At 44.6% G+C, this 25595-nt stretch overlaps 1 protein-coding gene across 1 annotated transcript in view; it reads left to right on the top strand.

Moving 5' to 3' along the window:
• Positions 1–25595, top strand: part of NDRG3 (NDRG family member 3) — a 56921-nt gene that overhangs the window by 21508 nt on the left and 9818 nt on the right. Inside the window, exons 2-7 of the mRNA XM_059480598.1 lie at positions 3946–4050; positions 9543–9578; positions 23295–23400; positions 24087–24207; positions 24694–24756; positions 25081–25141. Coding sequence (XP_059336581.1) covers positions 3994–4050; positions 9543–9578; positions 23295–23400; positions 24087–24207; positions 24694–24756; positions 25081–25141 — 444 coding nt within the window. The 5' untranslated portion in view covers positions 3946–3993. The remainder of the gene's footprint in view (positions 1–3945; positions 4051–9542; positions 9579–23294; positions 23401–24086; positions 24208–24693; positions 24757–25080; positions 25142–25595) is intronic.

The following is a 25595-nucleotide window of genomic DNA, read 5'->3' on the forward strand; positions in this document are numbered from 1 at the left end:
GTTTGCCTGCCTTGTTTTTTTGTAGCCTTCTGTCTTCTACCCTGATTCTAGTCTCTGTGCTTAATAATTCACCACATCTTTCCTAGATTCTTGTTTTACTAGTTTTCAAGGAACATAGAATCTACTTCAGCCTTTAAGAGCCCTTTGGAAAGGGATAGATAGTTTCAGTTGGGGGATTTGAGTGTATTTATAGTAAGATATAAACAGAGGCAAGAGGAATACTTGCAAAGAAGGTGCTACTGGGCCATTTATAGAAAAAAATGTATCATTTATACATGGATTGTTTCAGGCAAACCTTTTGCTTTGCCTGTGGCCTGACTTCTACAAAAATCTTTTCAGTTTATGAATATTTATGCTGCTTTGTTGTGGTATTTTAAACTTGTGTTCAGCTTATGAAATGACATGTTTGTCTCTTTAAATAACAGGACGAGTGAAGGGAGTAAATTGGCTCCTGGGCAGACAAGTCTGCAGAGCTTTTACAAGGAGTCTTGGCACAGTTGGAAGGGAGGACAGCCCAGCTCACCAACACCCCGTCCTTTCCTTTGCTTCTGCACTTGGAGATGTGCTCTACAAAGGTCTCTCTACTACAAAGCATCCTCTTTTGAGAGTTTTTTAGGCCTTTTTTGCTCAAATGTGCCCATTTGCTATGTTTCAAACCAAAACACACGCTATGTTGACATAGCAGGGTGCTCAGGTGAAGTTGTGGCAAATAGTCATATACAGCTAGTAGATTTTATGCTGTAATGACATATTACCCAGATTTAATCTAGGGCAATCACACTGAGCTTGCTAAGATCTTGGGAAGAGAGAAGTATGTGCATCTGCCAATGGAATACCCTCTGACCAGATTAAAATGAAGTCCTGAGGCTGTGTCAGCCATTTTCTGGAGAGCTCACCAGTGAGTGGACTGGGAAGAGCTGGTTCAGCAAGCTAAGAAAGCTGCTTGCAAGGAGGGATGGTGACCCCCTATACCTTTTCCTTCAAAAAGTCTTGAAAAAACTTTACAAGCTAGGTGAATAGATATAGACTCTAAATTTTTAGTAAAAAAATCCACTATCTGAGGCTGTGCAGGTTTAATCTTTCTGTGTGATTTTGCTCTCATTAGAGCAGTTGTTAGTGACTTCCTGGCTCACCTCAGCATTTGGGCCCTACTGGAGGGACCCTTCATAGTTCCTTCTGGGTGAGAATGTGCTGAGGAGCTTCCCAGGCTGATTGTGCTGCAGACTCTCTGCAAAGCAAGTCTCCCTCTTCTGCAAACTTCCCTACAGAGGTTTTCGCAGCTATTTGAACCCAGTGGTGTTAAGGAAGGTTGTCTCTTTTGTCTCAAGGAAGTTTCACATAAATCTCAGCATCTAAATTAGCAGTCCTTTTTTGTTGCTATCCAGCTTGTTTTAAGGAAGGGGCAGCATATATTGCACATTATGGCTAACAGCATCTTGCCCTAGAGAACCCCCTTCCCTTGAGACAGCATTTAGAGCAATAGTGCACTAGGAAGATAAGGATCAGATTAATTTCAGAGTTGTTTCAATATTGCTTATTGTGTGCACTGTAGTTATATCTAGAGACAAAGTATTAAATCCAAGTTGACAAGATAAATGCATTTGATAATTCTTGCTTTGAACCCTTACTAGGTTTTTATTCTTCTCATATAATAAATGATTAACAATGTAGTGCATGGGTACAAAATGTGTGTCTCTCCTGCTCTAGACTTTGCACACTTCATAGATGTGCTTGTATTGACAGCAAACAGCACACCTGGGCAGATTTGTGTAGGATGCATCTCACGCCTCTCTGGGACTTTGTGTTGCTCAGGGGAAAATAGAAGAGATCTGCGAGGCTGTAGCAAAAGTTTCTTTGAGCAATCTAATGCAGAGCAGTTGGTGCTCTGATATGTTCTTTGGTCAACCACAGCTCAGTGGAGAGGGGTTATTATATTGGTGTCCTCCTTTTCTTTAGACTCTGGTTTAGGCAAAAATGCAAGGTGTGAACTCAAGGTTCAGGAAAACTCCCACGTATATAAAAACCCACAGAAAAAGGTGGCTGGTGTGTGTGCAGTTTTTTGTTCCTTTGGGTAGAGTGGACAACTTCTTTGTCTCTTGGGTGACCCTAAGAATAAGTATGACCTTCTTGCCTGCTACCAGCGGGTGTCTTTTCAAAGGAGCATAAGAGAAGGGATATGCTCTCCCACTAATGAGGTGAAGGTGGTCATTCTAGTACTGGGTCACCTGTCTGTGCCTTATCTGCAGATAAGCTTTGTGATGCTTGTTTGAAATTCCTTTTGTGTCTGTAACCTCATGTGATGCTGTTCTGGAGAGAACCTGGTAGATGTTGAGCTCTTGATCAGTCCCAGTATATATGGAAGTTGTAATTCCTTAGTAGAAATTTTTTTTTTTATTCCCTAATATCTCAGCAGTATGACAGTAAAGAGCTTTCCTCTGGGGCTTAGAGTGCACTACATAATGGCTCTTACTCCTCTTCTGAATAAAAATTCATTGTGAAGTAAAGGGGCTGTTATCTGTAGATTAACTGATTTCTTGAAACTCTCACAACTGGTATGTTTTACAGCAAAAGAAGTCTGAAAAAGAAAAATAATTGAGTTTCCCAAAGCTAAAAGAGACATATGTTCCTATGGCTGATTTTCAGAAGGAAAGGTATTTTGGTTTTATTTGTTTTGTGACAGACTGGCTTCAGCCCCCCTCCCAGTGTTAGTTTTGGCACAAAGGGTGCAGCTTTGCAGCATTTGGGGTGAGGAGGACCCCTCCTCCCCAGCACGTTTGTGTTGAATTAAGGTGGGTGGTGAACACAAGAGTTATTTTCCCACTCATTTTCTTCTGTGGTTAGTAGCCTGTAATATCTTAGACAAAGAATTTGATTTGTGACAGTGTTCAAAAGTATTTTGGTGGCACACTCAGCTGATGCCCAGGAAGTCCACCACATGCTTACTTCTGTTCCATCAAATGAAGTTGATGACTTTGTTTATTTCATCTGCAATAATAGGTACAATTTTCCTGAACAACCGGGTAGTCTGCACCACCAGGTGTGGTCGTCTCTTGCCAGAGCCCTTTTCATGTTGCTTGCAGGTGCTTGCACTAAAAATTCTTCTGTCTAGAAACACAGCTAGAGTGTCTAGAGTAAAAATTAAATGCCTTGTAAACTCAGCCATATTATTCATCCATCTTCATTGCTGTATTTATACTCGAAGATTTCTCCTCTGGCTCCATGGTAACAGCAATTTCCTGCAGATGTATGGCAGCTTCAATACTGTTGATTACATTTTTTTCTTTCCTTTGCTGACTCTGCACTATCTGATAGAGTGATGGTTTGGGCTGCCAAGCTAACAGTGTTGTCTGCACATGTTTCACTGGACCAGCGCTGTCTGGGGCCATTTTTATATCTCACCTTGTATGGCAAGGGCTGCCCTGAGTTTTGGACTCTCTTATGCTCTGCCAGCAAGGAGCATGGATCTCCACACCTCTGTCTCCTGTGTGTGGATGTGGTTTTGGCTGTATGTCTTAGGAATACAGCACAGCCTTGCCTTTGGTGGCAGGATGCTGGGGTTTGGGTATGTAGGGCATGGCAGGGGAAGTCAGTATTACCACATACTAAACAGTTTTTCACTCTGCTGCTCAGGAAATTTCCAGTTCGTTTCCAGACAAGCTGTGGCTGAAATACCAGCAAAGCATGGAAGTAGATGCAGTTTCTCACTTGAAAGGCCTGAGCTCTCAGGGGCAGCTTTCTGTGGGCAGGGCAAGGAGTAACCAGACTGACACAGTGAGAGCAGCACAGGGTTTGCCTTCTGCATTTTACAGGTGCTTTGTGTTGCATCAAGAACCAGCTTCTTGCAGGCTTAATTTGAAGCACAGACAAGTCTAATGAAAAATCTCTCAGCATTCTTTGATTAGCATATCTTGTAATGCTGTTTCTAACAATATGCCTTTGTTTCAGACTCCCTATTTGCTGCTTTGAGGATTAATTGGCTCTACTTCCAGCACAATGGATGAACTGCAGGATGTTCAGCTGACAGAGATCAAACCACTCCTGAATGACAAGGTAATGCTGGCTGCTGCTTTGTCCTCACAGGTGTACTCAGGATAACTTTGTGTCTGGCAAGGAGTCCTAGCTGCCAGAATCTGTCCACAAATTGAAGTACCTTAAGTACTGAAACCAAGTAAATTCTTCCCCACTCTGGTAATCTACCACCACCCACTCTTCCAAAGTCTCCAGGAAAGACAGACCAAAACAATTCAGGTAATTTTGGAATCCTGGCCAGTATGTCATGCCTGTACTGAGGATTTGCAGAGGCTGGACAGCAATTGGAAAGGTGATCCCATTCCTGACCTGGTGTAGCTGTAGAACCCCTAATAAGTTTCTCCTTGTTAGGGAAGTGCTGTATTGTGTCCTGGTTTTTGTTTGGTTGGTTTTAGATTGTTGTTGTTTTGTTTTGTTGTTTGGTTTGGTTTTTTAACTTTTTTTTGTTGAAAATATTCTGTCTTAAATGATCCTTTAGTGTTTTGACCCCTAAAATAGCCCTGTCTCCCTGGATTTAGTAATGGAGAGTAATTTCCTTTTAATGTCTGCAGACCCCAGGTAGAACAGCCCAGATTTATGCAGTACTGAGACTTTTGAAAATCACTGTATCGCAGTAGCTGTTGAAGCCTTTCACTCTGTGTTCTGTGGGCTGGGGAAGAGCCATCTGGGCTCAGTAGATTCTGCCACAAACTGTTGTTGAGAGTGCCTAAGTTCACTACAGGGAAGATCTAGCATCTTGCATCTGCAAACTGGGATCATGAGCAATGTGGTTTGGTCACTTTCCATAGCTCACAGCCAAGTCTGATGATGTGGGAATGAGTTCCTAAGGCTTTGCTGTTTGATGGCTGATGATCAGGACCTGGCTTGTGCTGCCAAAGGGCTGTCTGTGGTGCTTTGTCCACTCACTGTGTGCTTGCAGAAGACTGCATTGTCCCCCACAAAATGGGTGAAATCTCTGGAAATCTGCTATATTTTAATCTGTACTCATTAGTTTTCACTCATTTCTTTAGTGTTCTAGCTTATCTGTTTTTAGTGTCTGTAAAATCTAAAAACTCAGCTGAAATCTGCAGTCCAGCTGCCTGATCTGACAGACTAGTACTAACTTCTGGGCTTCCACCATTAAAAAAAAAATGTTTCCTGGAAGGGTGAGTCTTGAAGTAGAAAATCAGTGTAGATCAGCAAATAAAAATATGGAATACAGGCGTTGAGGGCAGTTTGTAATTTCAAAACAAGAGAGAAACATTTACAGAAGACAAACTTCCTAAAGGCAGTGGCCCAGATCTTGCTCATGATTCTCCTGAGATTTTCTGTATTTGAACTGGGTAGATTGCCCTTGCTTCAGTTGGCTGACCAAAGTCAGAGACGTTGAGGTATGCCAAATCAAAGTGGTTTTCCCTTTATAAGTTTCCAGTCTTTCTCTCAAGTATTGCCTGGTCAGCCCCATCCAGTTCTTACTGTGGTGTCCATTGTGGTTCAAATGCAGAGTTCTCACCCAAACAGAGCACCAAGTGGTGTTAACCAGGGTGCAGAAGGGCACACACAGAATGATTACTTCTTTGCTTAACTCAGTGTTGAAGTTACAGGAAATATTTAATATCTCAGTAGGGAGAAATATGAAGGGCAGCTCCAGAACCATCCTCAGTACTGCATGGGAAGAGAAATATGCTGTGGCTCTCCTTTTCACACTTTTACAAAATGAGGGCCTCAGGGAGCAGCCACCTCCAAGGTGGGGCCTTTATTAGAGCTTTCAAGCTTGGGAAAAAAGTGTACTTTTTAGACATAGTTTATGGAGCATGAGGGTGTGATGCAATAACCTGCTGTTCTGTGCAACATATCAGAGTCCAAAATCTATTGAGCTGAGAGTTCACTAAGGTTTTTACTGACAGCCCACTTTAGATATAGGAGTTTGAGCCAGCATGGATTAATGGCCAGAAATAGTACAGTAACACTCTTAAGGTGCTAATGAGTGAGTGCTCATGAACTCCCCAGACATAAAGGCTATGGTACACAGAGAAGGAGCTCTGGTGTCTCAGACTCTTAAACCAGTGGAATTACCAGTGGAAGTGGAAATTGGTTGTATCTTGTTCACTGGTCTGAACTATAGGTAACGCCACTGTGGATCACTGAGTCCTGGCTTTTTTCTGCCTCAAATCCGCAAAAAGTTACAAACTTGACTTTTGAAGAATGTAAACACTATTTTGTTTGCGTGTAGCTTAATGTTAATTATTGTGTAACTCATATCAAGTGCAGGAAAGTAAAATACACTATGTTTGTTCACCTCGTTCAGGCTCACTAAAATGCAGCCACTTTTTATTGGGGAAGCAAAGGAGCTTCAAATGTTCCCATTTTGTTGAAAGAGAGAGAAAAAGAGAGTATTGCCTGATCAGAAAAAATATCCCAGTGACACTTTGTTATTCTGGCACCTTTGACTCCTGTTAATTCAGCCTCAGTGAAAAGTTATTGAAATGTCAGAGCCAGATTCAGGAAATGAAATGGGCAGCCCTTAGGCTGGATTAAGTCAGCCAAGGCAACTCTGTGCTTTGAGGTGCAGCCATGGCATGTTTAGAAGCCTGAAAAACTCACCTTAAAGTTTCTCAAATTAAGACAATGAATAAATGCTTTAAAGTCAGGTTTTCAGTGTGTTAAAATCAAGTATGTGAGAGTCAGGGCACATCAGCTTCTTTTGCCTCATGGTATGCCTTGACAACAAGCAGCCCAATTCAGAGCCTCATTCCTTGCTTTGTGTCATTTCCTCCCCACTCACTTGGGGAATTTCAGACTTTTCTAAGTACAAATGCTGATCACTTTCTTTTTTACTCAGAGTGCACCATCCAAATCCAGTGCAGTATACAGACATTTCTCGTTTCTCCATAAAGAAATGGGTGACTGAACTGACCTGCTTCATGAGCTGGTGATGGTGTCAGAAATCTCAATTAATTTCAGGGTCTCAAACTGAAATAAGAGGAGAATGCTTTTTATTTTCTTTTCCCCAGTACTCAGGATTTAGTGGTTTTGGCTATGTTCTGCTCAAAACATGGCCAGAGTTCCATACTTAACACACAGGAGGAAAGAGGGGAATGGATTCTTAAAACAGATTTGCAGATGTTTCAAATGTCTCAAAGTGCAGAATATAGGTAGCAACCCTTGTTCTTATTTACAAGGCTCTGCAGCAAGGAAAACACAGCCATGTGTTTACATATGGGGAAGAATGAGGGTGCTCAGCCAGAAGAAATTTTTGGAGTGTTTCTGTTGTCCATATGTGATCCTAGTTTTCTCATATTAATTTTAGTACTAAGGTGCTCTTTTGATTTGGCACAGCCTGGTTTTTGGTAGTGAGGGAGGGCCATAGGAGTAGTTTCTGTGAGAAGCTGCTAAAAGCTTCCACCATGTCCAGCAGAGCCAACCTCTGATGGCTCTGAAGATGGACATTCTGTTGGCCCAATTAGAGAGGCTGGTAATGCCTTTGTGATGACACAGTTAAGAAAAATTGAAACACGCATGCGCAGTTTTCTCCGGGGTGGTGAGGCGCCACGGCTGCTGCTGTCCTGGCGCAGCGCGTGGCAAGCCTCTACTGCCTGGCCAACCCCAGCCAGCCGTGTCATGGGAAGAAGGGCAGGGGCAGTGGCAGCAGCCTCTCCTTCCCAGGCCCCGCAGGAAGAGAGGGGTTAAATAGTGCGGGGCCGTGGTGGCCGTCACTGCCCGCTTGGCGGTGGCGGGGCCGCGTGGCCAGCAGCAGAAACACGGTGAGAGACTCTCTGGCACAGAACCTCGATGAGATTGACCTCTCGGAGCTGTGGGATCCTGTAGGAATCTTTGAATTAGCAGAACTCGTTATCAAAAGCACCTATGAGCACCAGTTTTACTTGCAGTCACAGAAGAGGAGGAGGTGGGCACATGTGAGGGACAACAACAGGGCAACACCAAGGTCAGTGGAAAAAGAGGGGGAAGAGGTGCTCCAAGTGTTAAAGCCAAGATTCCTCTGCAAGCCATGATGAGGACTATGGTGAAACAAACTGTCCCCTGTGAGGCACGAAGTTCATGGGGGATGTAGAGATCCACTCACAGCCCATGGGAAAAGTGCTCCTGCCAGAGTGGGTGGATACCAGAGAAAGATGTGATCCAGTGGAAGACCCAAAGAGAGAGAGAGAACCCCTGCCTCCAGAGATAGAGGGCCCTTGCTTCCAAACTAGAGCCCATCCTTAGGGGACTGCACCCTGTGGACAAGTGATCCACACCGCAGCAGTACTGGGGGGACAGTTTGCCTGTGGGAGTGACGCATGTTGCAGCAGTTTTGGGCAGACTGCTGCTCATGAGATTAGAGCCACACTGGAGAAGTTCACGGAGAGCTGTCTCCCATAGGAGAGGCCCCATGGCATAGCAAAGAAAAGACTCCTCTTCCCGAGCAAATGAGTGATGAACTGACGAAAACCCCCATGCCCTGTCTCCTTGCAGTGTTGGTGGGCAGGAGGAAGGGGTTGGGGGAAAAACAAGATGTTTTAAAGGCTTATTTTATGTCTCATTATCCTCCTCTGACTCAGTTAATAATAAATTTACTTTATACCATAAATTTGAACCTGTTTTGCCCTTAGAGTGTTTTCTCCCAGTCCTCATGAGTTGAGACTCATGAGCCCTTTGGTAATTTTTTCCCCTCTCCTCTGCCCAGATGAGAACAAGATAGGGTGAATGAATGGCTTTCATGGGTACCTGACATTTGGCCAGTATCAAGTCATAATGGGTGCTATGCCTAAAACACATCCCTAAGCTGGGATGCCATCTCAAGTGGTTTGCTCAGCCTTCTGCTGATAGCTGTGGGTGATGTAACCTACTGTGTGGTTAAAGACAGTGTTTCACAAAGCACATAGGCACATGGACAGGTTCCTGCAGATCTAACCTGCAGGATGCCAAGTGGGTGCTGTACTGACTGTGTTCACCTGCATGCAAGGGGTCACCCTCTGGGAAGAGTCAGTGATGAGCTACTGTGTGCAGTTCCCATGGACTTGGGTTTCAGGAGCTTGCCAGGTCCCTGTGTCATGGAACAATCCCATACCTGCAGCAATGGCTGCACAGAAGCTGACTGCATGGCTTGTTTTCCTGCACTCAGTACATGAGATCCCAGCAGTAGTACTTCAGGAGTTTTGCATCCAAATCGTTAATGGACACCAGGAATAGACAAAACCCAGTCCCATATGCAGCCCAGCTGTGGCCAGTATCCTTCCTATGTGCATCTGTCCCTGCTTGGGCACTCTCAGCTACACACACAGGTACTCACTTCCCTTGGCTGGTAGCCTCCCTACAGCCCTAGGACCTTGTTGTATAGGAATGGGCAGATCTTGCATGGAGTTTGCTTGTACAGATCTTGCACTTCACTGCTTACCTGACTGCAGCCAGTCTTAACAGTGCTATAACAGAGTTCTCTATGGGAAGCTTTCATGCTGTTATTGGGGGTGTTCTGGAGCATTGTGCTGATCTCCTTTTTTCTTTTTTTTTTCTTTTTTCCTGTTTTTCATTAACAGAATGCAGCTCGCAACTTCCAGGACTTCGACTGTCAGGTAAGATCATGTGTAGGAGACAGGATCAGTTGGTAACTCCTCATAGCTCAGCAGTAATGTTGAGAGAGATGATTTTAATTTTAGCTCCTATTAAGGTTTGTTCAATAAGAACTGGAATGTATCCAGTGACAGAAATTGCCCTTCACCCTTTATTGCCAAGCAGCATGAAGGTTCTGCGTTCTGAGGTGCTGACTGCTCTGCCAAGGCTGCACAACACCTTGCAGGATGGCTGGTCTCCTGAATAACAGTTTATTGGAAAAATGCAGTGTGCTGAAACACTGCAGTTCTTTCACATCCCATCTGGTTCACTGGCTGGGAAAGGAGGAGCTTGCATGCTCTACCTACTTGTCTTGAGAGGAGAGGGAAGTGAGAGAGCTGCCCCAGGTACAGCACACTGCTTTGCTGGGCCTGTTTTGACACAGCCATGGTTGTTTTCCAGGAGTTTATTGATGGTACAGAGGTGAGCCCAATGGCTCTGCTTGCCAAAGGAATAAATAATCCTTTCGTAGAAGTGATTGCTCCACCAGCATCTAAGACAGAGGACATGCTCTGTGATAGCAGAACAGAACACTCAGATTCTCTGGGGCATTTTGTGGAGCACAGGCTCATTTCCCATTCCAGATTATCCTGCTGCCTTCTCACTGAGCTATGAAAAGGGTATGCTCTCACGTGGGTATGCTTCTAGTGGCTATTGTTTCTCTCTAGCAGTTGGAGGCTGCTGTGTCTGTAGTCCTCTGCTCAGCACAGGGCAGGTCATACAGCACTGCTGTAGCACACTAGGGGCTGGCAACATCATGATAAATTTACTACAAGTCTGTTGATGTAGGTGGTTCCAGGAAACCATTTGCAAGCCTATGCACAGCAGGAATGTAGTAAATACAGTTCTATGAAGGTAGTCCATATTTTTTCCTTCTCTGGAAAGCAGCAATAGTGTTAAGCAATGATTTTTCTTTTGAAATAAAGATAGATAATTGGTTTAAAACACTTTCCTGAACTGTCATGTCTCCATCTATCTATATCTTCTCTTACCTTTAGAGGTGAAGTTTGCTCCCATGTCAGATGGGTAATGGGTAAAAATAGGTACAATGCCTTTAAGTGTAAACAGCAGAGGCATTTCTACTGTGGTCTATGTGCCAGGATTGGGAAGAATATGAATATATTGTGTGTTGGCCTCTGCTGCCAGTTCTCTACTAACCCACCCAAGCTCTGGGTGTGCCCACACCTTGCCTGGCTGTGAGCAGCATGGCTTGAGGGAGCCAGAGCAGAGTGGGAAGGTAGGAAAGAGGCCCTGGCACAGAGCTCTGTGTAGCTGCTGCCTTTTGGCTCTATACTTTCCCTCAACAAGGAAAACCTCTTTGCACTTTTCTTTAAACAGAGAACCAGATCTGAAGTTTCATGGCACACCTGGCTTGACATTCTCCCCACATCATAGCTGGAAAGTACTGCAAAGGCTGGTTTAAGTCTTTGAAATCTGCCAGAGAGGATGGATGCTGTGTTGGATCCTTGGGTTTTCTGTCTCAGTTGCTAGTGCCAGGAACTGTGCTTACACATGGAGACTGAGCTTGTGTCCTGTGAAAAATTACTGCTGCTTTTTAATTTAGCAAAGCACACCTGGCTGCCACATCCAGGCCTCTGTGAAACTTGTGTGGCTTTACCTGTGTGGGGGGAATTTGAAGTGAAGAAGGTTACCAGGGCTTTCAGAGGAAGGGACATCCTCTTGTGCCCACCCACTTAGGCTGGGGCAGTGTTTTAATTTGTCCTGAGTTTCACAGGGAGGAAGAGCCTTGGGGAGGATTTCAGTTTGACAAGAATAGGCACAAACTGGCCACAGACTGATGGAAGCTGATAACTGGAAGATGATTTCCAGTTCCAGTGCAGTGAAGCTCTCAATCAGCTTCCAATAGCAGCAACATCTGCAAGGGCCCTGATGAGTTTTCAGGCAAAATTTAAAGAATTTGTGAGATAGATTTTATTATCTTATACAGTGTAGTGTTTGCAATATGATACTTTGGCATCAGTGATGTGAGATCTGCATTTCAGACCTTTTTATTTTTCTAATAGTTGAAAAAAAGCTGTTTTAAATTGAGTTAAAGCTGTAGCTTTGACTGGGGCTGACCACATCCTGAGCTGTGCTTGCAGGGCTGCAGACAGTGCAGTGAGGGGAAGGGGTGGTGAGGGAAAGGTGAGCCACTGTCAGCACTGTTGATAACCCTGTCAGCAGTGCAGATCCAACGTGTTCCCTGTTGGAACACATCCTGTTTTATTTGTCTGTATTACTCTGTGCTCTTGGCCTTGAGGTCATTTACTGTAACTCTATGCTAGAATTTCACAGGGTGTGCTGAATTGGAAGGGACCCACAAGAATCATTGAGTCCAACTCTTAAGTGAATGGCCCATATTGAACCCACCATCTCTGGTGTTATTAGCACCATGCTCTTAACCAACTGAACTAACCTCAGGGTCCCAGCTCCTTCCAGGACTGACTGATGTTCCTACCCTAGCTTCTCCTTGGATACAGCCAGAGTAACAGCCACCCTCAGTGTTAGTTGTGTGGTGCTTTTGGACCTCTCTCTGTCTGAAATCCGGAATTTCAAAATACTCTCTGCAGCTGGGCCATGCTTACGAATGGGAGAAGTGTTTGGTTTAATCCCATCTCAGTAACATGTCTTTAGCACTGTCACTGACTCTAGGAGGTGTGTAGGACCAGGCACACAGGTTCCCCACACTGTTTTCTGTATATTTGACATGTGTTACTTTTCAATGGAACGTGTATATTTAAGGTTTGTAAGGTCTTTCCTTTGGTGAAAAGGGGTAATGCCATTGTGAATTTCTATTAATTTCCCTGTATGTTTGGTTTTATTTTTGAGTAACTTTCCAGGATCAGATCAGAGCAAAGTCAACAGCACAAGTTTCTTCTTCTTCCTACTTCTGAAGTTTGTTATTCTGGGGTGAATGTGTGTGAGGAAGCTTTTAGCTTTTCTGGTACAGCTGACTTCCAGATACAGCTGTCCTGGTTTTCTTAAACTGTTGTTCATATGCAAGCAACAAAAGCTAACCCTGATACATAATGGATTGCCTGGGTGTCAGTAAACAACCCCACATAATCTGGTGGCTGCAGTGGAGATGAAGTGGAGAGCTGGCACAGGGGCTTAGCAGTCTTTATCAACATGAATTTAGGCTATTCTCAGAACTAAAAAGCATTAACCTAAATCTGAGACCTACATTTTATTTGAAAGCAGTATGAACCCTAATGAAGTCTAGGCTTGGCTTTTCCCAACGTCCATGGGCAGATGGTCACATAAATGGTCTGGAATGCTGATGGACAGGTGGTATGGTGATCTGTTAATTAATCTGCACTGTTAATAGAGCTGTGCCTGTGCTTTTATTATTATCTGCAGACCCTCTGCCGCTTCCAGAAGTAGATGTTCTGTCTCAGCCTACATCTTCTCTTCTTTTCAAGATTATTTGCTTTAAATAGAAATGAAGGAATATGCTGATATATTTGGAAAACTATCCAACTAAACCTGTGTTATGTTTCAGTCTGAAATAAGGTGGCATTTGATCTGATTAGTTGATTTGATCATTTGAGCTGCCTCTACTGCTTCCCACCAACAGGAAGACAGAGAAGTGTTTGGCTTTTCAGCACACACCATGCAGAAGGGGCTTGGAGTGTGGAGGTGGTCTGGGATTTGACTGAGTATTTGCAGAAAGCTCTCAAGGAGGAGGTGTGAATAAGTAAGTCCAGGACATGCAGGGTTCATCTGAAACAGAAAGGACAAGGCATGCAGAAACCCTTGGAGGAAAGAAATTGTCTGGTATAAAAATGTGCTGTCTTGCTGGCATTAATGGAAGTTGTGGAGTTACTCAGTTGCTTGTGCCCAGAGTAAAACACAGCACAATGTTTGCAGAGTTAATGTCAGACCTTGATAAGGAGTTTTTTGCCACTTACTTTTACTGAAAGTATCACTTTTCAATAAGCACCTGTTTGTACTGATTCAGTTTTGGAGAAGTTCTTTTGCAATATGTAAACTTAAAAGTAGTTTGAAGCTTTTTGAATCTGCATTTTTAAAAGTTTGCTTATCCTTGCCTAGTCTCTTCACTTTATTTTTACTTGCTCTGCTATCAGAAAGGGTATGTGCTGCTGAGAGGTTATTGACATATTCCACTGTGTGCATTTCCTGATGTTGGAGAGGTTGAATTGAAACTGTCCTCATTTTTTGAAACTGTGTTCATTTTTCATTTAAGACAGCTTGTGAATGCTACTCTGTGGCATTGATTACAAGATATTTTAAGGCATCTTCTGTTTACTGTGCTGAGATAAAATAGACTGTTAGCACTTTTGCAGAAGGGTTTGGTTTCTTTGTGTGAATAGTGGGAGCTATTCTCATCCCTATTGAAACATTTTGTCTGGGATTTTGAGAGCCATTTTCCTCTGATTTGTACAACGAGTTCTTTTGATTAAAGTTCTAGAGTGAAATTAATTAGAACACATAAGATGTTTTGATCTAGAAAGCAAGTCTACTTAATACCTGCTAGATTAATGCTGCTTCTAATCTTATTAAAACTAGCATCACCACTAAAGTACTGGTTTTGACTTCTGACATCACAGCAAAAAACACTATAAAGATAACAATTACTAAAATAGAATATTATTTTGGCCTCCCTTTTTTGCATAATTTGTTTCTTGGGAAGCTTTTCCTGTGATTCCTCTCATCTGGTTTTCTATCTAAAACCTCACCTTTTTTGTAAAACTGTTGTGTTGAGTTCTGAAAAGTTTTAACTAGCTGGACTTGGACTGAAACATGACTCTTACTTCTAAATGTATGTGCACAGTCCTTCCCTGGGGTTTACATGAACATTAGTTTTGCTTTCTGTATTCTGTCACAACAGTGTGCCAAAGGGGTGATTATGCATTTGTAATATTTGAAGTTCCTGTACTTTTTATGTTCTTGTGAGTGAGTTTTTAGAGCAAAGCAAATAAATGTGCTTTACATTGAACCATTTTCATTCATTATGCAACATCCATTAATGGTATTTCACAGCAATTAATGAGCAACTGTACTACCAGGTTTAATTCAATGCAGTTCTAGTTCCCACGGATGTGGAAAAGTTGAAGACACAGAACACAGCCCTGCATTCTCTTCTTCAAGAGATTTTAAGATGTTCACTGTCTTGAGCAAGGTACTGAAATGCAGACTGGGACATCATATTAGTAGGAGGACTGTCCTTGGCTAGAAACATGGCCCTTGGCTTACCTTCCAGCTTCCTTGAGGAGTTAAGGTGGTCTGGGGTCTAGCAGTCACACAAACTATTTCAGGCTTATCTGTGTATTAGCACATTCAGATCTCTGTTGTGCAGGCTTCGGGTTTACAAAGGCTGTGTGTCTGCAGGTGGTGGCATCTTTAGTCCGCTGCCCAGGGGATGGGAGACAGCCAGAGGCTCTCTGTTCTGTTTGCAGCCCAGGGGGAAGGCTGCAGTCTCACATTCTGTTGTCTCAAAACAACAGTGCAGAGCAGAGCTCAGCTGCCATGGTTTAATTCACCCTGAACTATTACAGATCTAGGCAGGTCCAGTTTCCTGCCTTAGGTGGGAAGGGGCGATCTACTCTGAGCAGGAGTAAGAAGCACCATGTATTCCTCAGTCTGTGCTGGGTGCCTTGCTCATGACACTGGGTACTTGACTGGAGTGCAAGAAAGTTGTGGTTTTAACTGCTGCTTGTAACACGTTGGCAGGGCAGGAGATGGAGAAGTGCATCTTTCTGCATCTCAGATATGTTGTCATGAATTGCTTACTGGTGTCAGCATTGCATGGTTGTAGGGGTTCATGATTTCTGCTTTGGGAGCACAAACCCAGCCTGTCAGCCGTGCTTGTGTTGTAGCTCACTTGGCTGAGTTCCTTTGACTGCAAAGCCAATGTCTGTTCTCTGGCAGGATCTGTGTTTGGGAAGTGACTTGCCAGTTCTTGCTGGCTGACACTGAGCATTAGCAAGGGTCACAGAGAGGGAGTGGGTCCATCCTTCATCGTCACCTGCCTTTGGAACAGGTGCTTGCAACTCTGTCTCCTGATGCTTTTGAGTTTGTGTAAGCAGATTGAATATCTCATTCTTCTGCTGCTCTCAATTCTCACTCAGAATTTCTCTTATTTAACACTTAATCCAATTACACAGAGTACCAGAAACTATTGCTTTCCTGCATAGATCATACTGTGTTTTCTATTAATAAATTTCTGCTCTGTATGGAAGTGACCAATTTACTTCAAGATGTTGTTTGAAATCTGATTTTGATTTGCTTCCCATGCAGCCATCTCTTTCAAGTCTACAATTTCTAAAATAATTTTGCACCGAGAAGGAGCTGGGAAGCACTCAGCTGCCAGCTGCCTTAAGGTTGGCAGTATTATAATGGGAAGAGTTACCAGGTGGTGATGTTTTACAGTCTTACAATATTTTTTTCTTATCTTACAGTCATAGTTTATGCTAATTTTTCAGTAATGTGTAGAAATTTGAGGGCAGCTCTTGCCGAGGCAAGACAATGGAGTCTCTGCTTTAGTCTCTCTGTAGTTAGTGGCTGGGATAGGCTGCCCCAGGAGCATGGTTGGTTTTCACCTTTGCCAGGACTGGCAAAGATGATGTAAATAGCTGTAGTCACAGTCGGTGAAAACGGGAGAGCCTGCCCTGAGTAATCTGCATCTCTTCCACCTTACAGGAAAGCAGCAGGGGCAGTTCTCTTTGCCTTAGGTGAACCAGGAACTGAATATCCTTAAGTTGAAAGATTTTTGGGGATGTTTCTAGCCCTATGCTACTACAGACTTACAGCAAGCTTGAGCAGAGTACAAGCAACAGATGTCTTGCTGCTCTGTGTTCTCCCATGTTTTCATGTTCGAAAAAGTTTTGAAGGGATTTCACAATGTGTTCTTTATTGCCAATCTCGAAATCAAATAAAATCTCAATTTTTTAAGGAACTAATTTTGAATTTTGAGAGCTTCACATTGGGAGTAAAACTCATCTGATAATGCCAAAAAAGCAGCTTAATATGTTAGTCATGAAAAGCACTGGTAATATGAATTCTAGTCATTAATCATTCCCACTGTGAAACAAATGGTTTCTTCAACCTTTAATAACTTTTAAAACTTAAGTACTGGATCACACGGTGACCTGGGTTTGTGGGAGCATAGCTGGAGTTTGGACTGCTGCCTCTGCTTCCTGTGAGTTTCTGGAGCTCAAGGCATTGAGAACCAATGGAGCTGCCGTTGGATGCCTCACTCCTTCACTCAGAATGTTTTTTCTCAATATGGGAATTTTTTGGTGGTGTTAAGGAAACTTCTCTGTCCAGTCCTCCCAGAGCTACTCTGGCAGTCACTCACACCACCTGAACTGGGACCAAGCCCCTGGCAGCTCACATCCCACACTCAGTCACAGCAGGTTTCTTACTGCTTCTACCCCAGGTTTTCCATAGCAGAGTCACAGATGTCCAGATCTCTAAGATAATTTAATCATGACGCAACAGCTAAATAGCAAAGCAACAAAGAGCTTGAGCTGGTGCCTCCAAAGGGACCCCAAACAAAGGACCCCCTGGGGTTTTATCCCTTCACAGCACAGGGAAGGTCTGAGGGTCCTCAGCTGCTGCAGTGTCTCTGAGTCTGGGTCCCCTCTCTGGGCCTCAGGTCCTTGGCACCTTTTCTGCAAAGGTTCTTCAGTTTATGACCTCTTGCTGCGAGCTTAGGCTCCTGCCCCTCCAGACCTCAGCCAGCAGTTCCACTGCAGCTGCACCTGAAGCTGCTGGCACTGAATGGATTCTTTAACAGGTAGAACCTGTCAGTGGCACTGTCATTGTTTTCCTCTCTGGCCAAAGGCAGAGGGTGGCAGTCAGAAATGGTTCCTACGTTTGAACCTTTTTACCATGTGTCTACTTCTTTCTGTAATCAGTCCCACAGTAGATTTAGGCTTTGTCAGGTGTAGTTGGGTGTGGGTTTTCCTCTTCAGTTTGAGAAACATTCAGAAATGTTAAGGGCAAATGGAATAATGTCCTGGCCTTATCTGACCTGCAGATGCCCAGCAAGGAATGTCTTCCAGCAGTTCTTGTCTGAGTTTGATCTTAGATATTTTAAAGTTTCTCTTGGGTTGTGTTTTATCACTTTCCAGTATCTGGGCCACTATGGTTCACACACACTTCTGAAGTGCAGGGCTCTTTGATCAAGAGCAGAGATTCTCAGAAGCTGGCACTATAGAGATTACAGCAAAACTCACAAGACAGTGAACCCAACCCTGCACTCCTGCCTACAGATTTCCATAGGACCATCAGCTCACTGGATGTGGGGCAGGGCAGAGGGACAGGAGAAGGTCTCTTTCCAGTGGCACTTCATCATGAAGTCAGCCAATCAAAGTTGCATCTGGTTACATGGTGACAACATTGCATTTTAGCCACAAACTTCTGTGGAGCAGCAGGTTAAGGCGCTCCAGAGCGTGAGAAGCCATCATTGACATGATTCTGAGGGCAGAGAAATGTATTCTGTGCCTTCCAAGAGCTGCTCTGCAATGGCAACCATAATGTATTCCAGATCAACATCCTTGGGGAAAAGGAAAAAACTAACCAGCAAACCACAGAAAACTTGACTAGTTTTGCACTCAAAGTTCAGAACAAAGCCTGCACAGAAATAGAGAAGATTGTTGAACATAAACTGAGCAGAGAGCAAATGCCCACTATCCATTGCAGCAGAGACAAGGAATGGTGCCAGAAAGCCAGCATGTCTAACAGAAGGGCGGGGAGGTTATTGTAAACAAAGCATTTTTTAAAAAGCTAGAGAAAATGGAAGAGGTTATAAACTCTAACAGGTTAAATATATGAACAGAGAGGGTTTTGAGAGATGATTTCCAAAGGGGAAAACCCCAACTTTCCTGTTTCAGGTCTGTCAAAATGGCACCTGGAAGAGAGGCTTACAGCTAGTCATAGCAGAAAAACTAAACATATTTTTTTCTGCATGCAGGCTTGGCACAGAGTGACTCACAGAGAGCACTGTGCTGGAATGCTCTTTGTGGGGAGTCAGTGCAGATCCTGCCTTACCCCAGAGTGCTTGCTGCAGAGGCTCTACAAAAATAATATTTATGCATTTGTAGCAGGTTGCCAGAACTGGAAGTACCAACCCAGGAGTTTTAAATAAGTTTAAATAGTTGAGGTGTTAAGTGAGAGGTTATGCTCCTCTGTTGAACCTGCCATGGTACCAATGATTCATCTGCCAGACATTTTAAAAGATGGATCAGAATTCAGAGGAATTCTTGAAATTCACTGACCAACTATACCAGACAGACTGATACAATTAGCAGAGTACAGTGGATCAATGACACTGATAAATACTGGGAAAGGGTAATGCAAGTTTTTAAATGGAAGGAGTCCTGCTCTGCAGAGCTGTTGGAATTCTTCATATGAATCAGTAGTGATATAAATAAAGATAATTCAGTCAATAAAGCCTACTTGGATTTCCAAGAGACAGGACCAAAAAGAGTCTTAAGACATATCTCTTAAGGGACTTAGGAGACCATGCAGTCAGAAGAGAAGTCCAGTGATGGATGAAATACTTACTAAAAAAACTCAGCATTTGTCTTCACAGTCAAGATCACTTGAGGAGCACTCTGGAGGTCTGTACTGGGACCTGTGCTGCTTAAATATACTCTTTAGAGGTATGGAAAAAGTGATGGAAGGTGCAGTGACAAAACTTATCTGCCTTTGGGTAAACAAAATGTGCTGCACATTGAGTCAAGCCTTCCTAGAGTGGAAAATGAAAGCATGGGCTCACAGCAGATGATAACCCGGAGGCGTAAGACCTTAACATTGCAGGGGATGAGTGACAATGTCAGCACAGGGCTTGTGGCTTTCAGCAAAGCAAATCAATCCTTGTTCATCAGGAACAGAGAACAAAGCACCTCCATTGTGCTGCTTTGTGCATCCACAACATGTGCCTGCATGCGTTTGGCATCCTGCCGGGCCCCTTGGCTCACAGAGTCCCTGGGGCAGTTTTGGAGGCCCAGCAGCATGGTCAGGGCCATGCTGTACTAGGGCTGGCTGGATACAAGCCCATCAGCCCAGAAAGGAGCATGTGGGGGTCACGAGCTGTCAGAGTATTGCTTCTGGGGAGTATGGAAATGGGGTCAGTTGCTCCCCAGCTTCCAAACCAAAGGCAAGGAGATCTCATGCAAAATCAGCAGATATGAGATGGGGAATTACGTGATTCTTTACCCCACACATTAATAAGGTTCAGCTGCTCTGGTCACAGGGGGAGAGCGGTACCAAAGGCACAAGTTGGGCAGTTGCAGCCCCATCCTCAGAAAGTTGAAGACCACACCTCCAGTTAAGGAAGTCTCGCTGGACCTACAGATTGCTGGAAGCTGGGAAAGTTACAAGATGGGAAACTGTTACAAGATGCAAGTGTTTGAGAACTTGTATCGCTTTATCCTTTTCCACAAGCACAGGCTCCTGAAGTCATCCCAGCAGGCTACAGCTGCAGCTGGTCTCCATGCCTTCTGTTCTTCCTTCATCATTGCTGTTCTCCTTCCCAACCTGCAGGCACTGCTGGTGTTCGAAGCTGTGAATCCCAGGTGCTCTGGTGGATCAATGGCAGCTCCCTGCCCAGCCTCAGCAGCAAGTGTGGCCCTGGCAGTGCCTGCGGCTGCTGAGAGCCAGTTCTGGGAGCCACACTGCTTCTGCTACCCTCCTCCTATTTGCAGCAGCTGGGCTGCAGCTGCTGGTTATTTTTACCTACCATACAAATAAAGGCAAAAGATAAAAATATCTTTTTTCACAAGAAAAATTTCTGATAAAGTTTTCAGTCCCTAAGTGAAAATTGAATTCTATTCAGCTCTTCAAAACACAACCTGTGGATCATGAGCTTCTCTTCCATGCATCTCCCTTATTTTAAAGACTGCAGGTTTGCAAAAGTCTGGCTGTCTCCTGGCCACGTGTTTTCCACCTGCCTTCTTGTATCACTGCTTCCCTGCACTAGACCAGATGAGCATTCAGATGTTAGCTGGAATTGAACACCTGCAAAGTAACAAACCATGAATCTCTTTTCAAACTACACTGATATAGTGTGAGCAGAGAGCAGAAAGAAACCAAGTGTGCCAGAGTCTAGAAGTGTCTGTTACTTTCCAACACAACACATCTACACAAGCAGATGGCAAATACCAGGAGTGAACATGCCAGAATTGTGTTTTGGAACGGGGCAGCAGTTAGGCAGCTGTGAAGGGTGTATACAAGAAGGACATGAGGAAAGTATGTTTGTCACGGGCAGAGGGTGCAGCTGGCAAAGTTCCTGTTCTCTCACTGAATGCTCTGGTACCCACTGTGAGTTATTCTGCTCCACATTTGAGCGAGTAATAAGCCAGTAATAATGTAACTAAATAATAACTTTTGGGGGGCAGTTCAAGGTAGCAACCGTTTAAGTGTAGAGACTGTGTTGCTATCTAAACCATAATACCTAAGCTTCAGTTTAAGCTTCCATCTCATGCTGTCCTGTGGCTTTGATACATAGGAGAGCTGTTGTGGAGACAAACAGGTGATGAGGAGTCATGCATACGCTAATTGTGTGTCATCTGAAAATGATTTTGTCCTTTGCAATCAGAGATTGAGATAAAAGCCCTAAAACTCCAGGGAAAGTTTCAGAGAAAATAAAGTTTGCTGTAAAAACTGACATTGAATCACTGGTAGGGAAACTGGGGGTAAAACTCAGTAAGTTCAAATGTAATTACAGAAAAGACTGTATTGCAGACATATTTCAATATCATCAGCTCTTTTGTTGCTTTCTTTGCTTTTCTCATTATTTTCTCAGTCTAGTGTTTGTGTTTCTGTTTGATAGTTGAGCTTTTGCTGCTGCCTATAGAACCTCCCTCATCCCCTGCAGGTCTCCTCCCTTCATGAGCTGTGAATCAGTTTAATTGATCTCGTGATCGGGGCAAGGCTATTCCTTCTGCCACCCCATGCACTCCCCTTGGGCTCTGAACCAGAACCAGCATTTGCCAGACCAGTCTATGAGCTTCTTAACTCACTGACCTGGCAGTAGTCTAACAAAGCAAGATTAATTTTTTAAAAAATGGTTACTGGATAGCTGCTTATGGAAGGGCCTGGCAAATGCCAGAGCTGGCAGAGAGACTTGCTGTTAGTGGAAGTCCTTAGTACAGCCCTCAGGGGTGTAGGGAAGTGCAGGTCAGGGTCAGGCTCCAGCCACTTGGGCACTTGCTGCACTCTCCATTGAGTTCACTGTGTTTCGCCCTTCCAGCCACCTGCACTGCCAGTTGCCTTCTCCAAAAGTGGCCACTTTATTTAAAGGACTCATTAACACCTGTAGGCTTAGAGAGCACTAAACTGGAATCCAGTGCTGTGGCTGCACAGCACATCCTTCAGAAGTACAGGACAGAGCTTTGTCCAGCTCAGCAGAGCTCTCCTGAGAGCTGAGACATGGGCAAGGGGCAGAGCCTGGAGGTGTGCTGGAGGCTGAGGAAGCAGGGATTGCACCTTGGGCTGCTTTGTGGAGCCTTGCTGTGAGGACAGGAATTCCTGCCACATGGACACATGCTTGCTTTGCAAACACAGACGAGTCCTTTCCTACCCCAAATCTCTTCCTAAGGAAAAGGGAGTCAGGTGAACCTCAGATAAGGTAATGTCATCTGCAGATGGGTCTCTGCTGCTTTGTAGATAAGTACTCTAGCTTCTGCACATGCACAGTGCAACAGCTGCATGCAAGCAAAACCCAGCCCCATTCTGAGGACAAGGGCAGACAGGGGTGTCTTGTTATCCTTCAAACACAAGCCTCGGGAAGGTTTCAGGCTGCCTCATGTGATTTGGCTGGGCCAGTGTCCTCCTGTTGCCACACTCCTGGAGCAAGGGAAGAGAGAAGCTTTGGGGTCCCTGAAAGGAAGCACAGCTGGGTGAAGGAAGGTCTTACACTGCAAGAACTAAATCAGTCTGCCCCATAACCAGCTTTCAAGAGTGCCCAGAAAGTGGGTGGGGTGGATTTCTGATGTGCTGCAAGGCAAGTACTCTCATCAGTCCTGTGTTTGATTTAATGACTTTCAGGTTGTTCAAAGTTACTGTTTAAAAAAAAAAAATCATATACTTTATGTAAACTGGTAAAACATATTTCTGAGGTTGTAATGTCCTGTCTTCAAGCTGAACCATATGGCTTTTTCCTAAGCAGGCATTTTCTTAATATCAAGAAAATAATTGGTGCTTTTTATAGTTACTGTAAGAGCATGTCTCTCCATTGATTTCTGTAGATAAGAGAAGGATTCTACAAGTGATATTGTGTATCCAGCTTTCCTGACATTTCCACAGCTTTGCCAAAGTCCATAGATATCCCAGAGATCTTGATCATGAGAAGATGCAGCCTCAGACCATTTGCATATCTGTACAAAAGCAAACTGCTTTGGGCAGTGGTTGAACACAGAGAACTGATACAGAGGTTTGACAGGATTGTGAATTGGCCAGGTTGGGTGGATCTTGGATCTCCTGTCCACCTGATGCAGTGGACAGTATCCCTGCATGTGGCCAGGAGGTGGAATGAGATGGCGTTTAAGATCCCTTCCAACCCAAACCATTCTGTGATTTCAAGAGCTGTACTGTGGGTAGGAGAGCAGTGTTAACATGGGAATGAGGCCCTTGCTGCTGGCCCTCAGTTAGGGTTCCCTGTGAAGGCAGCACATGTAACACTGGGGCTCCTTCTTCTCTCTCTGCAGGAACATGACATTGAGACAGCTTTCGGAGTGGTTCATGTCACCATGCGGGGCACACCCAAGGGGAACAGACCTGTCATCCTCACATACCATGACATTGGCCTCAACCGTAAGCCCTTGCATTGCCAGGACCCTGAAAAAGGGATTATTCGTGGTATTTGCTTTTGAGCATGGGGAGTAGCAGGCCTGGTATGGAGCTGAGATGAGGTCATTCCAAGGTGAAAAGATAAAGGTCTGCAGGAGAGAGAGCACATGGCGTGCCCCTGTCCATTCTAACAGCCCTTGAAAGGTAGGGCCAAGGTGGAAAGATGGAAATAGGTCCACCCAACACATGGTAGTGCTCTAGCTGACTTGCTGCACTGTGTGATAGGGCATCCATCCTGTGGGTGCTGGGCAGGTGAACAAGTCTCTTGTACATGGCTGCAGCAGTAGTGTAATGTTCTGGTGGGCACAGTTGCTCTTTTGACATCTTCCCACCCAAAATGTTCTGTTACCTTCACACAGGTACTTCTCTGTGAGTGCTTTAAGTCCCCAGGTGCTGTGAGGCCCTGCTTTCTGGGGCATTGCAGGCATGACTGTTTGTCTGCCTGCCCTCCAGTCATGGTAATTCCATTGCTGAGACTCACTGCTGCATTGCAGTTTTGTGCAGAGGCACAGCATGTACACCATCCAGCACCCACTGCCCTATGGTCTCAGTAGGGGCTTGAGCTCCTGCAGGTGTGTGCCGTGGTGTTTGGAGGGTGGCTTGCAATAAAACCTAAAGAAGTATCTAATTTCTTCTTGTTGTTGTTTCAGACAAATCCTGTTTTAATGCATTCTTTAACTTTGAAGACATGCAAGAGATCACCCATCATTTTGCTGTGTGCCATGTGGATGCACCAGGCCAACAGGAAGGAGCCCCCCCATTCCCATCTGGGTAAGAGCTCTGCAGTCACCCATGTTGTTCAGTCTGGACTGAGGTAGCACCCAGTTAAGGCCAGCTGGGACTGCCAGGCTGAGTGTAGTGGTAAGCAGATGCCAACAGCAGAGGAAATGGCAAGATGAGGAAGCTTCCCAAGGGTCATTCAGAGAACTCTCCAATTACTAAGGCATGGGTAAAGCCCTCATTAGGGCTAAGTCTGGTACCACCTTCCTGACTTGAACATGAGCCCAGCACACTGCAGTCGGGCTGGCATTTCATCTGTCCATCTTGCCACAGAAGTATGACTGCCCAAAGGACCACAGCTCTGTGTTAGTCTTGCTCTGAGGGATGGGATCCACACAGTCAGCTGAAACATACAGTATTGTTGCACATTAATAACCTGTGCGCGTCTGCCAGATGTTCTTTGCCCCTCCTACCTTGAGTGGAACTGGAAGGTAACCTCTGTCAGGCTGTATTTGGAGGTGCTCCCTTGCTTTTCAGGTACCAGTATCCCAGTATGGATGAACTGGCTGAAATGTTACCTGCTGTCCTGACACATCTAAAGTAAGTCTCTGAAAGGAAATGGGGTGAGGCAGCTGGATACCTCTATTCCAGCACCTACTTCTGTCTCTGCTTGCCATGACTGATATGCTCACTGAGGTGTCCCAAGAGGCACAAGTATCTGCTAACCAGTGGGACCCTCTCTAGTTTTATGCTGGGGACAATGTCTGCTACATGAAGCAATTTATGGCTGCTGCATCATTGCTGCATTGTTTTGAAAACAAACCATAAGTGCACAGCTGGATACAGAGGGGAAAGGTTTTGCCTCAAGGGATGCTTCAGCTGAGCTAAGTTAGTTGTGCTGACTGTGAAATGCCTGTATTTCAGCCTGAAAAGCTTCATTGGAATTGGCCTAGGCGCTGGTGCTTATGTCCTCAGCAGGTGTGCAGTAAGTATCTCTTCACTGCTTGTGACTCATGTGGGCTGTGGTCATCCTTGTGGGGCACGGGCCAAGTAACATTCAGTAATTACAGCAGGGCTGCAGGGAGCCATGGGAGAGCTACCTCCATCCAGATGGTTGTGTTGGAGTAGTCAGGGTTACTCTGAAGCTGTGCCAGGCATGGAAACATTGTAATGTGATGCCTTTGAGTCAGCTGAGCCCATCCTGAGTGCTAGTAATAGTCAGTCTTGAATCTTCACAGAGACCAGCTGCACTACTGTGTGCTGTGTCCACTGTTTGTGGCACCAAAGAATGGATGTGGTGATGTACTCCCAACTGGTGTTGATGTGGAATGTGCTTTGTCACTGGAAGGAAGCAGATTTTGCTCCACCCTTACACAAGAGAGTGCTTCTATTTCAGTATCCGCTAATATATTTCTCTCTAGTGTATTGTTCATGTGAAA

This window comes from Ammospiza nelsoni, chromosome 12 (genome assembly GCF_027579445.1).
Source record: "Ammospiza nelsoni isolate bAmmNel1 chromosome 12, bAmmNel1.pri, whole genome shotgun sequence".
NCBI lineage: Eukaryota > Metazoa > Chordata > Aves > Passeriformes > Passerellidae > Ammospiza > Ammospiza nelsoni.